Source organism: Oratosquilla oratoria, chromosome 10 (genome assembly GCF_046742065.1).
Source record: "Oratosquilla oratoria isolate Oo_2021 chromosome 10, ASM4674206v1, whole genome shotgun sequence".
Taxonomy (NCBI): Eukaryota; Metazoa; Arthropoda; class Malacostraca; order Stomatopoda; family Squillidae; genus Oratosquilla; species Oratosquilla oratoria.
The window spans coordinates 15,495,790-15,512,228 of record NC_134786.1 but is presented as its reverse complement, the minus strand read 5'-3'; the positions used below and the strand labels follow the sequence as shown (position 1 = coordinate 15,512,228).

The 16,439-nt window shown below is 38.1% G+C and overlaps 1 protein-coding gene across 2 annotated transcripts; it reads left to right on the top strand.

The window, feature by feature from the left end:
• The first annotated feature begins 1,632 nt into the window (after positions 1–1,632).
• Positions 1,633–10,242, top strand: LOC143029110 (tRNA (guanine(6)-N(2))-methyltransferase THUMP3-like). 2 transcript variants are annotated; one of them, XM_076191543.1, is made up of 7 exons: positions 1,633–1,697; positions 4,068–4,145; positions 4,287–4,645; positions 4,772–4,902; positions 7,147–7,325; positions 7,498–7,824; positions 9,771–10,242. In XM_076191543.1, exons 2-7 carry the CDS (start codon positions 4,071–4,073, stop codon positions 9,966–9,968), a joined length of 1,269 nt encoding a protein of 422 aa, XP_076047658.1. In that variant the 5' UTR covers positions 1,633–1,697; positions 4,068–4,070; the 3' UTR covers positions 9,969–10,242. The 2 variants fall into 2 exon arrangements, with proteins under 2 accessions (XP_076047658.1, XP_076047657.1); XM_076191542.1 differs by lacking the exon at positions 1,633–1,697 and adding an exon at positions 2,037–2,262.
• The last annotated feature ends 6,197 nt before the right edge of the window (positions 10,243–16,439 follow it).

Here is a 16,439-nt window from a genome sequence, read left to right as displayed (position 1 = left end):
GAGTGACCTGAACAAGAAAATTTTCAAAGTAGGTTTAAAAACGAACCAGAGTGAAAACCAAAGTAATTCTCAACACGAAAGTTCGAAGTAAAAATATCATAATCGATGGTGAGAGTTGAAGAAGTTGAAGAGTGTAATTATTTAGGTCAAATGATGAAAGTGGCTAAAGATCATGATTATGAATTAAAAAGGCGTATTGCAATTGGTTGGAAAATGTTTGATAAGTATCACAAGATCATGAGACGCTCTCTATCATTAAGTTTGAAACGCATATTTTACAATCAGTGCATTCTGCCAGAAATGATCTACGGGTGTGAGACTTGGAAACCGACGAAAGTGATGAAGACAAAACTAAGCAATACACAGAGTAGAATGGACTCAATGGTGGGAATAACGCTGAGGGGCCGAGAGCAAGTTGAGTGAGAGAGTAGACTGTAGTGAGGTGGTGAAAGAGAGGATGTAGAATTGGGCAGGTAAATTAGCGCGAACAAATGGTAAGCGATGGCACAAGTGTGTTACTGAGTGGACGTTACGAGATGGGAAGCGTGAAAAGAGGAAGTGGAGAGACAAAATGGAGAAGTTTGCAGGAGTGACGTGGGAGAGGTTGGCGCAGTCGTGTGAATCATTGAATTTTTTGAAAGAGGCCTCTGTTCAGCAGTGGGCTCAGGATTCCTGATTGATTGACCGATTGTTGATTGTATGCAGATATTGCATGACTCATGCGCTCCTGTGTAAATGAAGGGTTCACATTTTCCTTTAGTGTCTTTGTATACTTGCAACTTTTCCCGGTGTGGGGTATTTCGTTTAAGTGGGTGGGTGTTTTCTTGATTTTGCAGAACACAATATATCGTACTTCATTGTGTTATTTTCATCTGAAGACTCGATGTTCCTTTTGATGACGTTTGCGATAGCCTTCTCATCGTCCTTATATTATTGGGGTGTTGGATAAGATCCACTATCCACTGGACAACTATTTTCTATCACGTTTCTCTGTACCCATTATTTGTGAGGGTCTTTAGTGACTCCCACCCTTCCCACGGATATGATTCTGTATTTCTTTTATGAATGAAGGCTAATCTCCACTCCAGGAATAATACTGATCAGTGATCACATCTAATATCTAATGTACCTGCTAATCTCTCGGCTCGATATTGTCGTCATGGACAGAAACAATAGTTAATTAACGGCAAGAAATTACAAATTAAGAATCATGCTATCTCCTGCCATCTTCTTTGCAGGCGAGTTGTTGGTACTACAGTCTCTCACTGTTTATGAGTACGCAATAGCTCCGCTGTTGTCAAGCGGGCTATTTCTCCTAGGTGCCCCATGCTGCTTACATGTACAATACTTGCGCAAAGGCTCTAGTGTTCTCGAGGTGTAGCTGTGATACTGAACAGACTTAGTTTAAATATAATTCTGATAATGATAGTAATAAATGTACTATTTCTGCTGTTGTTCCTGGTACTCGTACTGCTACTATCACTACTTATACAAATTTAATTTGTATAAGTAGTGATAGTTTATGCCACCTTGGTAGCATAAGCGCGCATTGCAATTCTAATTTGAAATTAGAATTGCAATGCGCGCTTATGCCAACAAGGTGGCCGCCAGTTAGCATGGTGGTGGCAGTGTTATGAGAAGTGACACAGTAAGGATAGGCCTATGTATAACATGAAATTTCAAACATAATATATCCTGTAAGTATCATGGTGTTGAGAAAAAAACGGATGTTTTAATCCCTAACGTTTCGTACTAAACAGGATTTCCTATAGAAGGACGAAACGTTAGGGAATAAAAACTCGAAATGTTTTCTGCGTAGCCTACTTCACCTCCCTGCTACTTCCCTCTCATCCATACTTCAACGTATCCCATGTACTCGTTAAATGATGCCCAATTATAGTAATTTAGATCAGCATTAGTTGTATCTGTCATGGTGTAGAATAATCACACGTGTTTTTCAATTAATTCAAAGGAAAAAATTACAGCAATAAATTTCAACGCCGTCGAATCGTTAGCCTGTTAGTCTTTTATAAACAGTCGATTCGGATATCCGTACTGTAAACAAACATGTCGCCCCCCTCAGAAGCAGCCGCATTGACAGGCCTTTTACCAGAAAAATTGGAAATATGCACATTGGAAGCAACAGTAGTAACTGGATTCGAACAGATGGCTTCAGAAGAATGCCAAGAGAAACTTGGCAGTGTTCCTATTATTTCCAAAGGACGAATATTCTTTGATATTGAGATAGATAGGATTCCGGAGGTACTGTTTTAGTTGATTAACTTTAATTTTGTTTTAAGACCATATGATATATCCATGTGTGTAATAATATGAATATTCTGATTTTGGAGAACAGTTCATATAACATCATTGAAATTGCTGGGTAATGGTTTAGATTCATTGTGTATCTGTGCGCCATAGGCATAGACATATAAACTTGTCAACTGCAATGCTGCGCTATTTTCTTATTTCACAAATTTTATTTGCATTGATGTGACTATTTTCATTACACGAATGAGTAATGACGATGATCATAGCGTGACATGCTTTTCAGATCTTATTCTGATTCACCCAGAACTTTCAAGAAAACGATGAAGTTGTATTCTAATCATATGTATTATGATGTCCAGATGGAGTTTTATTTCAGTTATAATAATTCCAGAATAATAGAAACGGTAAATTTTTAGTTTAGACCATGGGCGCAATATAGCAATAGGAAATTAATTATTGATTTTGTAAATTATAATGTATCAACGTAATATGCAATTTTGTTAGCGGAAATGAAAAACAAAAAAGGTGCTAAAACAGATTTCATAAGTATCGAAGTTGTGTCGGACGAATGGTACGCCATGTTTGTTATGATAGATGCCGACGTCGAAGAAATGAAAGGATGATAAATTCATCTAACCTAAACTAAACTAACCTAACCTAACCTGTGTTTAATAAATAATTACCTGCAAATTAAATGTCATCCGGCTTGTCCTAGTTGTCGTCATTGTGAGAGACGTTGGCGGGCTTTTCAACCACTCTCTCAGCTTGCGGGGTATACAAAGTTCTTGCAGCTTGAAGGAATGCATGTATCTCCGCTCCATAACATTCCTTCAAGAAAATGTACCTGGTGAGGTACTGTCGGAAGTACCGAGGCCGTCAATTGACAGACAAGATGGGGTCCTGATCCTATGCTACCGACTTTGTTCATTAGCATATTTGCTTGTAGCAAGGTACTTTTTAATTTCGTTTCTGCCCACAAAATTGCATATTACATTGATACATTTTAATTTACAAAATTAATAATTAATTTTCTATTGCTATATTGCACCCATGGTTGAAACAAAAAAAATACCATGGAAACACCTATATTTAACATGAAATTTACATTGTCCAATAGCTCCAAATGTAATATATCTTAACCAAACCTAACCTAATCTTACTTGATGAAACCATTCCACAGAAAAAAATAGATCTTAGAAATGTAAAAATGAAAAAAGTGAAAAATGAGTTTCAATGATACTGGAATGATGCCTTTATTTAAAGAATTTTTGTGATTTAAAGGTGCTGAATATTAGGAAATAATGGCAGAATTCTTGTTTTATTATACCAAAAACTGTTGTCCACTGACATTCAAAAGACTGCTATTTAAGATTTCCTGATGAGCTATAATCACTGTACAGTGAAGATGCTGCTAAATGCTTTAAACTTACAGATGTAAAAAAATAAGTTACAATTCATTTATGCCCATATTTATTAAAAAAAGTGAATTTGATGGGAGTTGACAGTCAGTAAATAGTATGACCCATTTCATTTGTATTTCTAATACTTTTTCACATGTGGGGAGCTGACAGTTGGTGATTGCTCTTCACTTCCTTGCACTTTCAGCTAGTGAGTCCTCCACTGATACAACACAGACAACAGGCCAAAGTTTCTACCCTGAGAGATTGGTGGGTCTGTGGGTTTTCCACATAGTGAAACTTGAGGGAACAGTTGATTGATTAATCAACATTTATATGATTTTTTAAGGTGTGGAATTGCTACATTAAAGTAGATAATAATATTGTTTCACATTTCAGGTTATGAAACTTCGTTCAATAGACAATGTCAACATTGTCATTAGCATGATCCCAGATTTTCAATTCCCAGCAGAAAGGGTAATTTTTTTTTATATGTTTATATATTATTGTAATATATATTTTTTATATATATATATAGTTTTTAATTGTTCATATAGGTATATAGAATATATTTACAAGCTACACATGGAAACTTCAGATAGCATATTTGTGTTTTAGGATGAAACTTTTAAAAAACTGTACAAGTATGTGAATGAGCCTGATTGGAGAAAAGGTCTTCGAGCATGGCAATTGGTCTTCAACTTTACAGAGGACCCTTTCACTGATGTGCGTCCTCTTGATAAAGATGGCGTTTGTCCACATCCTGATCTTGATTTAAAGAATATTAAAAGTTCTTCAAGAATAGCCAAAAATGTTCCTGTATCTTTAGAAAATGGGGAAAATGTTAAAGAAGAAAGAAGTTCTGTAGACAAAAAGTTAAATGAAGATTCTGCTGATGTATTTGCCAGCAAACCAAACTATGCTGTAGAGGCTCGAAGTGTTGCTGCAGGACCAACCTTCAGAGTGTCATGCCAGCGGTGAGAATTCTTCAGTAGAAAGATGCTTATTCTTTTTTCTGTAAAATGTGTGATGGAAAATTGTAACAGATTTGTGTAGCTACATTTATGGAAGGAATTATATGCATTGTTTCTACTTCTCGATAGGGTTGGTGGCTCGCATAATTTTGGATCTCCAGAGGCAGCCCGGCAGTTTGGTGGTGGAATTAATGAAAAATTTGGATGGCCAGTCAAACTTTCAGAATTTGATCTTGAAGTTGTCCTCTATATTTCTGAAGGTTATATATTATCTCAGTTTGATATGGGGTGACACAGAAAGTTTGATATTTTTCTGAATTTCTCATGGATTGTGTATATCATTATGAGGCTTGAATTATTGGGAAGTTTGTGAGGAAAACCATGTTTGTCGATTTTAGAAGAGGCAACAATTAAAATGTAGCTCTGTGATAGAAGTCTGTGGTGAAATAGGTTTACAGTCTATTATACTTTAAAAAAAATTAATCTCAAACATATTTAGGCTTTTCCTCTCTGCCATCTAATTCCAAGTCTCTACACCATTCAATACCATAAGCATTGTCACTACCTCATTCAACCTTCTTGCATTTGAAGACCTAGATGTTGATGCAATCTTTATGGCTGTATCTACATACATACATATACCAAGGCTTTTTCCCCCTTACAAGGGAGGTAGCCAAAAAGGAAAAGGCATAAAATCACTCCCACCCATTCCATCCCTGAATACACTCCACATCCCTCCACCCTCCCTCTCATCATAGCACCTCCCGGATGACGGGTCATCCCTGCACCTTGTCCACTGCCCTGGGTCAAAAGCAGTGTCGCAAGACACAGCACATCCACAGCAAGGCCGCTTCATTAAATCGGTGACACCCCTCTCCGTCCCCCCATGCATAAAGGAGAAGACGGGGAGAAATCCCTTCGGGCTGCGTAAAAGATTTGCTCCGACATACTACCTCACCCCCTCATGTATCACAACATCATCCATATACAACCATTCTCCATTCACCCCTGTCTTCTGTCCTCTCCTGTCCTTCCTCAACAGACATTCCCCTCTTCCCCAAAGCCCCCTTCACCCCATCCATCCACCTCATCCTAGGACGTCCCTTCATGTTCACTCCCTCCACATCTGCCTTCCATACCTCTTTTACTAGTCTTTCTTCATTCATTCTTTCCATGTGTCCAAACCATCCAAATACTCTTTCATCAACCCTGTCTCCCAACCCCCTTTCCACCCCTGTTCTCCTCCTCACCTCCTCATTTCTCACTCTATCCAGCCTAGTAACCCCCCTCATACTTCTCAGACACCTTATCTCAAACGCATTCAAACTCCTTCTCTCTTCCTCTCTTATGTTCCATGTTTCTGCCCCATACAGTGCTGTTGGCACAATCACTCCTTCATATAGTCTCCTCTTAGCATCCATTCCCAAATGTCTATTCCTCATTACACTTTTTGATCCACCAAGGCATTTACTCGCTTCTCTCAATCTACATTCTACCTCCACCTTCACTCCACCTTTTCCTGCCACATTTACACCCAAGTATCTAAAACTATCCACTTCCTCCAGTCTCTCTCCCTTAATGCTCACTTCCAGACAACTGCCACTTTCACCCCTTGTACATCTCATCACCTTACTTTTACCCACATTTATCTTCAGCTTTCTTCTATCACACACTCTCCCAAACTGTTACCAACTTCCTCAATCCCTCCTATTGCATTTTATGTATTTATAAGAATATTCTTTATGTAATTTTGACTTAGGTACATATCAAGAAATAATTTAATTCAGTTTACTTGTTGCCTCAAGTTTCACTAAGTGGAAAATCTGCAGACCCACAGTGACTGGCAATTATTATTAGAAGAAACCTTAGACTGTTGTCTCTGTTGTATCAGTGTGAGACTGTTAATAGAGAGAATCTTGGGCCCAGTCCAGAGACTGAGCATCAGCCCTGGGCTGCACCTCCTGTTGAAGGTGAGGGGGTTGATGGGTTTGAAAATGGGCAGCTTTGCTGTCCACCACCACATGGTGGTATATCTCATTTGTTCCAAATAATCTCTATAGAGGAATACTTTTCATTTTGTAAATTTCATTGCCACATATGTACATACATAATACATACATACACCAATGGCTTATTCCTTCTTACCAGGGAGACAGCCAAAGCCAAAAGGCATAATTCCATTCCCACCCACTTCATCTTCACCCATTCCACTCCCCCATTGTCACACACATGATATTTTTCTTGATTCTCTTGTGTTCTTCTGATAGGGCAACAACTCTTTTTCTCATGTTTCTTTAGTGGGGAATAGGGATGTTCCTGTTATGTTCTTAGTTGTGTCATGAAAGGATATTAATTGGTGAAAGTGAGGGAATTAATGACCCTCATTTCTGTATGTTTCTCCCACCGAGTCAAGGCATGCTTTCACTCACCCTCCCCAATACATGGAAGAAAAGGCCATAGGTATGCAATATACAATACTTCATTTTTTCCTCTCTCTCTTACAGAGTTTGTTTATGTTGCATTGTGTTTAACGAAGGAGGCCTTATTTAAGAGGAATCTATCTCATTTTGGTCCAACAAACTTAAGGTCCACGATATGTTATAACATGGTACGCTTAGCGAAACCTCAACCCGGTGACGTCATTGTAGATCCTCTATGTGGAGGTGCCACCATACCAATTGAGGTGATATTACATGGTTTATAGAAAATAAGATATTTGAAATTTATTTTTTAAGACTACAGTTAGCTATGGTATTGCTTAGAAAGGTTTTATTTTATTTTTGTAATTTTGTGAATTAATACTGAAATAGGAATTATTTCAATGATTTGTTAACCATGATTTTTTTCCTTTGTAGGGAAGTTTGTCCTTTCCACAAGCCATACATATAGGTGGGGACAACTATCCTAAGGCAATTATGAGAAGTCATGGTAACATAGAAAACCTCTGTCGTAGAGGGGCTAAAATGCCAATAGATGTTGCGCAGTGGGATGTTACTCGTCTCCCAATTAGAGACCAGAGTGTCGATGTGATAGTGTCTGACATGCCGTTTGGAAAACGTATTGGCAGCAAAATGGACAACAGAGTTTTGTATTACAAAAGCTTGGTCGAAATGGCTCGAGTAACAAGGATAGACACAGGACGTGCTGTTTTGCTGACTCAGGATCGCAACAGCATGATCAAGGTATGGTGGTTATAGTTAATATGAATATTATGGAGAATATTATGACTTCTGACAAATTTCCCATCCCTTTTAATATGTAATGCTGACAATATAAGTTTAATCAAGGTGACCGTCCCACTGCATTAATTCTGGAATACTCCCGTGAATTTTTACAATGTTCAGAAACAAAAAACTACATACCTGTGATTGGCAGGGACTCATTGAACCCTGAAAAGTACAATGGCATCAAGAAGCATCATTTATCTTTGTGAATATGTAATCATTTCACTTTTTCTGTTTTGTTTGGATATTCCATTAGAACATAGTATTATAGCTTACCATGGCTTTGGGGCCACTTGGTGATTTTCTTCATCTTTGTTCTGGTGGTGGTGATATGTGCATCGACTTCAGGCTTGGTATGGGGGATAGGTATGGAAATGGAGGGAAGAATGAAGTTATGTGTTGAGGGGAGACTGTTTCTCTCATAGAACGCATTGCGTCACTGGTTTAGCACATGCTTCATCACATTTACACTTCACACTATTGAGTTTATACAAGGTCTGTGATTGGGGGTAAATTTCATATCACTCACCAATCACAAATCACTAACATTTCTGGTCAGTTTCAAATCATGTCTTGGATTAAGTAAAAAAGGGTCCAACCATGTGCCAAACACCTAGTGATTTTTGACCTATCATTGCCAAAGGTCTATGGGAGGTACAACTTCACCTTATCCGAAGTGAAAATGTTGCACAATACATGTAATAGATAATCCCCATGCATGTATTTCAATCTTAATCCTAATACTACAGCTATCAATTCACTATATTAACTGAGGCAGTAACCACAGATGTCTATATTGATTTGTAATAATAGGTTATTTACTCTAAAAAATGATGGTGAGATTTATTCTCGACAAATATTCTGAAGTGGGGTAGTATCAGAAGAAATTATGTATGATCATGTAAATTGTTGTAGAAAGGGTAAATTTAATTTAGTATTATGGAATGTGGCATTTGAATGGAGGAGTGGAAGCGAAAGTGAATTATATTATAAAGGATAAATGCAAGAAGGTTATATGAGGGGGTGACAGTGCTTATGGTATTGAATAGTGTAGAGACTTGGAATTTGGAGGTGGCAGAAGGGGGAAACCTAAAGGTATTTGAAATGAAATTTTTTAAGATTATGATATATATTACAAGAATGGATAGTGACAAATTTTGGAGGTGAGGAAGAATGGGGATGGAAAGAGTTCTTGGGTAAGTAGATCAAAGAATGCTGAGATGGTTAGGGCATATAGAAAAGAGTGAGGATAGATAAGCAAAAAAAAGTGTAGAGTAAAGGAGGATGGTCTGAACACGAAGGATCAAGATGAGGTTGATAGATGAGGTGAAGAGGGACATTAGATGCAAGAGGAATGTCTGTTGAACAAGGAAGAGAGAGTGCAAAAAATAAGAATTAATGGGAAATGATTGTAAAAGGATGAAATGATTATATGGCCTGAAGGGATTTTTTTTCTTTGTGCTGTAAATTATTTTGAGTAAATGAGGATGGAGAATCACCATATAATGAAGCAGTGGGAGGTAAGCCAACTCTGGAAGTACTTAGCTCTCCTACATTGCCTTTGACCCAAGCAGTGTGGTGAGAATAAGGATAACTCTTCATCCGTGAGATGCTAAGTCGGGAAGGGTGATGAATGGGTATTGGATGTGTAGGGCAGGTGTATGCTTTGATATGGTCACCCCCCCTCCCTCTTTTATGAGGGACCTTTTGGGATGAGTGTAAAATATATATGTATTGTGTGTATAAATCATGGAGTCTAAGCTTTGTCTGGTATGATTTCCACATAATTTGCCAGTGCTTAGTACAACACCATCTTTATATTCCATGGTAACATGGTTGTTCATGTTTTCATGACTGTTATGGATTGAGCAGAAAACTTAAGAAATTGTTATTGTTTGTTACAGAATATCCAGAGGGTACATACACTTTGGAAAAGTTTTGCAACCAGGACTGCAAATATAGGAGGCCTTACAGCTGGTGTGTTTTATCTTCAGCGAACTGGACTTTTAGTTGACCCAAGTATAACAATAGATCGAAAACCTAATATGCATTGGAGAGAAAGAGAAAAAATCAGAGATGCTAATACTATGGCTCAGTCATAAACAGCGGTCTCAAGCTCTTAAGTGTTGATTTGAGTACTTACTTATTATTTTCTCTAGTATTTACTGTGGACACTTTTTAAATTTTGTTGTAGTTATTGAAAAAAAGGCTAACCGATGGTTTTATGTTGGAAGAAACAAGAAAAGGAAAATTAGTTACAAGGGTACAGTGTAATAATCTTGTTGTTGATTTGATAAATTTTATTTATTTATATATCTGTTTTTCTGTCAGGACCATTGTGATTTTGAATATCTTGGAATAGAAAAGTTTCATTAAGTATTATTTTTTTAACCCACATTATCTCAGAAAAGTTATAGGTGTGCATAATAATTGTCTTGTGTTTCGTTGATCAGAAACCTGCAACCCCACAGTGGCTGGCAATTGACCTTGGACTGTTGACTGTGTTGTATTAGTGTAGGATTGTTTCTACGTCACTGACTTGTGGGAGAAGTAGGACTGTAGCAATTGCCAACTTTCATCTCTCATGTAGGAAAACGGAGGAAATAATCAGCTGATTGAGAGAGATCTTGGGCATGATCCAAAGACTAAGGGTTACTTGTTCAGGACTACACCTCTAAATGTTGATGGATTTTGAAGATAGTTGGGAGGGAGACTATAGTATTCTCCGTCTCACTGGGCCACCTCATGCAGGTACCTATCATTGATCCCTTATTGTGCAGTGGACAGGATGCAGGGATGACCTGTCATCCAGGAGGTGCCAAGATGAAAGTGAGGGAGGAGGGTGTAGGGGAGTGGAATATGTAGGGGATGGAATGGGTGGGAGTAGTTTCTATGCCTTTTTCTTTTTGGCTATCCCTCCATGTAAGGGGGAAAAGCCTTTGGTATATGTATGTATGGATGAAGTTGAAACCAACAAAGCAGGAAAGGAAATAAAAGGGAGAGAAAATATTGATGAAGGAGGATGGGAGGTTATAGAAAAACAATATTTAAAATGTAGAAAAATTATAGAACAAAGGAATTGGGAGTTGGGGGAGGTGGTATTAGGAGATAGGAAAATTGTGGAGAAAAAAGAATCAAATATGAGATGTAGAAAAAAAAGAGCCAAAATGGAGAAAACAAAGTTACACAAAGAAAATTATAATAATGATAATTATTGTTACCATATAGAGAGAACACTATGGTATATGTATAGAAAACATTGGTAGAGATATGGGTGAAAGTAACAGAAGTAGGGAAACTGCAAAAAAATATGGAGGAATTTATTAAAGTGAACAGAGCTAGCACTGACAATGATGCTTCATAGAACAGTGAGGACTTAATGGGAGATACAGAAAAGATAAATTTTGGTGGATTACAAGAAGGTATGCAAGGTGACACTATAAAGGTAAGAAAATGTGAGGAAAACGAAGCACTAAAGGAGAATTATCCTATTAGGTACACCAGGGATGGTATGTAGAAAATGAGAATGACAGACGGGCAAGGGAATTCATAGAGAACGAGGTTGAAGGCCAGAAGATGTTGGATGAGGTTAGGAGATATGTAGTCTGAGTGTTCATTATGAGGCAAACAAGTGGAATAATAGATTAGGAAATATGTTGTTATATGACATGGACTAAAAGGCATATAAGAGTAGGTAGAGGAGCTATGTGGAGAATTCTGATAGTGTTTTGAGTGAGTGAGCAGCTGCTGAGGGCAATGAAGAGTATTGAATAAGGATGGAGAAGTATCAGTGAAGAATGTAGAGACGAGGCACAATGGTTTAATGGCAACACAGATGAGACCAGGATATGTTGTCTGTGGATTGAGTGATGAAAGAAATAAGGTGGTGTTACTGTAGATACACATACCAAAGGCTTTTTCTCCTTAAAAGGGAGGTAGCCAAAAAAACAAAGACATAAAATCCACTCTCACCTATTCCATTCCCACATACTCCACTCCCATCCAACCTCCTCCTTCCTTCATATCTTGGCTCTTCCTGGGTAATGGATCATCCCTGCATCTTGCCCACTGCCCTGGGTCAGAAGCAATGTTGCAAGACACAGCACATCCCCAACAAGGCTGCTTCATCAAATCGGTGACCTCCCTCTGTCCCCTCATGCAGAAATGGAGAAGATGGGGAGAAATCCTTTTGGGCTGCATCAATTTATTTTTCACACATATTCCCCCAATCCCCCACCCACTCCTTTTCATGCATCACAGCATCATCCATACAGAACCATTCTCCATTCACCAATACTGTCTTCTCCCATCTTTCCTCAACAGACATTCCCCTCTTTCCTAATGCCCCTTTTACCTCATCCATCCATATTATCCTTGGTCACTCCCTCATGTTCACTCCTTCTACCTTTGCCTTCCACACCTTTTTTAATAATGTTTCTTTACTCATTCTTTCCATGTGTCCAAATCATCCCAATACTCTTTCATCAACTCTATCTCCCAACTCCCTTTCCACTCCTGTTCTCCTCCCCACCTTCTCGTTTCTCACTCTATCCAGCCTAGTAACCCCTATCATACTTCTCCGGCACCTCTCTTATGTTCCATGTTTCTGCCCCATGCAGTGCTGTCAATACAATCACTCCTTTATACAATCTCTTAGCATCCATTCCCAAATGTCTGTTTCTCATTACACTTTTTAATCCCCCAAGGCATTTACTTGTTTCTCTCAATCTACATTCTACCTCTGCCTCCACTCCTCCCTTTCCCGCCACATTTGCACCAAAATATCTAAAACTATCCACTTCCTCCAGTCTCTCTTCCTTAATACTCACTTCCAGTCTGCTGCCACTCTCTCCCCTTGTACATCTCATTACCTTACTTTTACCCACATTTATCTTCAACTTCCCTCTTTCCCACACCTTCCCAAACTCTGTCACTAACTTCCTCAATTCCTCTTCTGATCCTGCTACAGGTGCAGTGTCATCAGCAAACAACAACTGGCTTATCTCCCACTTTTCTCCATTTCCTTTAACCATCTCCAATCCCCAACCCATTACCCTTGCCTTTACCTCTTGCACCACCCCATCCATGTATAAATTGAACAACCAAGGCGACATAACACATCTCTGGCGAAATTCCACCTTTACCTCAAACCGCTCTCTCCATTTCTGAGTCTAACACAAGCTCTACTACTCTTGTAAAAACTCTTGACTGCTCTTAAAAGCTTTCCTCCTATCCCATATACCTGCAATACCTCCCACAGTGCCTTCCTGTCTACCCTGTCATAATCCTTTTCCAAATCCATAAAGGGCCTTACCTTTTCCTAAAGCTGTCTCACAAATCTGTCTTAACCCAAAAATCTGATCCATGTAACCCCTACCTGTCTTAAACCTATACTGTTCCTCACCAATTACTCCCTTTGTTCCACTCTTAATCCTCTCAAGACCTTCCCATAAGCCTTCCCAACTACACTTAACAAACTGATCCCTCTGAAACTACTACACTCACACTTGTCCCTTTTTCCCTTGCAAAGTGGAACTATACAGGTACTCCTCCAGTTCTCTGGCACTCTACTCTCTCTTAACCACATCAGTACGATGACATATATGTAGGTGTTGTGAGGTGCAAGTGGGTACATGAAGATGCATTGGTGTCTTGATTATATATATATATTTTTTGTAGTTGTACATGAGTTATCCCCAGATTCTGTGAACTGGTTTGATCACATTTTCTGTGAGTAATATGGCAGTGATTTTATATTTTATAATTTGAGTAGTGTGATAAATTGTACATATGGCAGCCGATGCTGCATGTGAGAATTTGATTCGTGCTGAAATGGTTAAACAAACATTAGATAACCTCACCAGCCAGTCCATCATCACTGTACCTCCTTTTTTTTAGACTTTCTGCATGACACCCATCCTATCCAGGTGCCTTACCTGGTCTCATCATTTTAATGATATCTTTCACCTCATCTTTTGTTACTGTAGATAAAGTTGAAAAGAGTGAAGGCCAGAATAAAGGAACAGGAGCACTGCTAGGGGAGGGGGAGGTATGTTGTTGGAGACAATGGAGAATAATTAAAAATTATTGCCTCAAGTTTCACTAGTGGAAAACCTTCAGCTAACAGCAGTCCTCAGGCCCTCCCACTTATCTCTTTGGGAAGAAACTTTGGACTTTAGTCTGTGTTGTATTGGTGTAGGACTGTTTCTGTGTCACAGGATGAAAGTAGTAGAAGTAGGGGAGCAGTTGCCAGTTGTCAGTTCTCCATGTGTGAAGAGGTGCAAGAGTTGAGCTTAATAGAGATTTTGGACCTAGTCTGGAGAAAAAGTGTCAGCCACTTGGGGTTGTACCTTATTTTGGAAGTGAGGGGGCTGATGGGTTTTGAAATTGGACAGTTTCACTGTCCATATTGCAGGACCACCACAAGAAAGTACCTATCATTGGTCCCAGGCAGTGGAGAGGAACGGTAGAAAAAAAAAAAAGGAACTGAGGATAAATTTCAATAGAGGTAAAGAGTAAGTGAAAAATAGAGGCATAATGCTCAAATTTTATTGTGGAGGAAGGAGGTTGAGGTGCCTGGAAGTAGAAGTAGTATCAGATGGGGATAAATGGAAAAAATAGAATACAGAGTGATGGAAACAAGATATGCAGCAGGATCACTGAAAATATATGAAAAAATAAAAGTGGGTATGATTCATGTAGAAACTTATACAGAAATAAGATGTGGGCATAAAGATAGAAGAATGAAGGCGATATCAGTGGAAATTTATTTTTCTGCAGGCTGTAAGTGTTATTGGAAAAAAAGACATGATGTTGAATAAGAAAAAATGCTAAAGAAGGTCTTTAGAGAACATGAATTGGGCCTTGTTGAGATGATACAGGCATGTGGACACCAATGAGTGGGACAGACTATTTAAAAGATTGTATAAAATAACTGGAGAAGGAAAAGAAAGCAACTGAAACTGGGATGGAAGAAGTGCATGAGAGTGCATTGTACTATTGTATTTCACCACTGATCATCCTTGGGGATAATATCATAGATCAAAGATCGTAATGAGGCCATAGAATAAGTGGGTGTGGATTAGTGAAGTTAATCAATCTGGTGCCCCAGGTCTCTCATACATGAGGCCTATAAGTCTTAGATAATTGACAGTGGTCACCAGATTTGCCAAAAGTTATTCAAGGAAGAGAGAGTGTCTTGTTGTCTAGGTAAGCTAGAATAAGGCAGTGTAAGATGAAGTACTCTGTGTGGTGATTGCATCTGTGGGAATTTTATTCTGTTGCTAGGTCTTTTCTGTGTTGGGATGGTCTCAAAGTTAACCTGGCATAAATGCAAGCAAGTCAGTGATAGGGAAGGCATGGGAATATAATTGGAATGCAGGCGTGTTAAAGTGTCATGTTTAAGGTGTGTACAATGTGGATGATGGTGACAATGCTGATGGTGGTGGTGATGATTGATGACGAGGATGAACAAGGGGAAGTTAGGATAATAATAAAGAGAAGCTTGAGCAGATGGTATGGAATTAATGAAAATTGCTAAGAATGAAAGGAGAAAGAAATGTTAGAGGGAGAGTTGTTGTTGTTGAATTATTATTATTGTTATTATTAGTATTATTGTTATTATAATTATTATCATTAATACTAATTATTATTATTGTTATTATAATTACTATTATTATTATCATTATTATTATTATTTTTTTTTTAAATATTATTATCATTATTATTATTATTATTATTATTATTATTATTATCATTATTATTTACTAGCCAAATTACCCGCGCGTTGCTGCGGGCACATGATGATCATTTTGATTTTGATAGAATTTGTGAAGAAAAGTTACAAGTATCAATATAACTCAATGGAAAAGGTAACACAAATAAAATGTTAAGAAAGAAAAAACTCAATTTGAGGCGGAAGACGCCCTTTGGAAATACTCGTAAAATATATACGGCCGTAAGAAAAGAATTAAACCAACTTTTTATTAACTTTGAAATCGTTTGTATTACCGCCCGCAAAAAAGTAAAATAAAAATAACCAATATTTAAATATTTGGTAAAATTATACAATAATTTTACATTTACATGCTTTCTCCTTACAAAGCCTATTACAGTTTGTGGCAACATTAATTTTACAAATATAAATGATATGAACACATAAAATGATTTGTTTAATCACAGTAATTTTTGTCACAAAATGCCAATTGTGTTAAGGGGACACTACAGTAGTGGCGTGTTACCACACCATACCCCTTTAACCCTTAACCCTAGCCAAAATATTTTTTTTTAAAATGAAATATAGTTATCCAAGTACCTGGAGTGATAGGGTATCAGAATATATATGGTTATGGGGGTCTATCTGCAAAACCCTAGGAGGAGTTCGTGAACAAACAGACAAACAGAAGCTTCTACTTTATTATAGTAGATTATTCATTATTGATTTTGAGGATTAGGTATGACAATGAAAGTACTGGGCAGAGAATGGAGGGAGTAACGAAGAGAGAGAGAGAGAGTGGGAGAGGGAGGGAGGGAGAGAAGGTTGGGAAAGAGTCTGAAGGTGACGTGATGAGTGC

Bases quoted from the DNA above. Each gene is read 5' to 3' on its own strand.
- LOC143029110 (XM_076191542.1), top strand. From the start codon at position 2,068: ATGTCGCCCCCCTCAGAAGCAGCCGCATTGACAGGCCTTTTACCAGAA. The intron at 2,263-4,067 runs GTACTGTTTTAG...TTCACATTTCAG, and splicing joins AGATAGATAGGATTCCGGAG to GTTATGAAACTTCGTTCAAT. The intron at 7,326-7,497 runs GTGATATTACAT...TTTCCTTTGTAG, and splicing joins GTGCCACCATACCAATTGAG to GGAAGTTTGTCCTTTCCACA.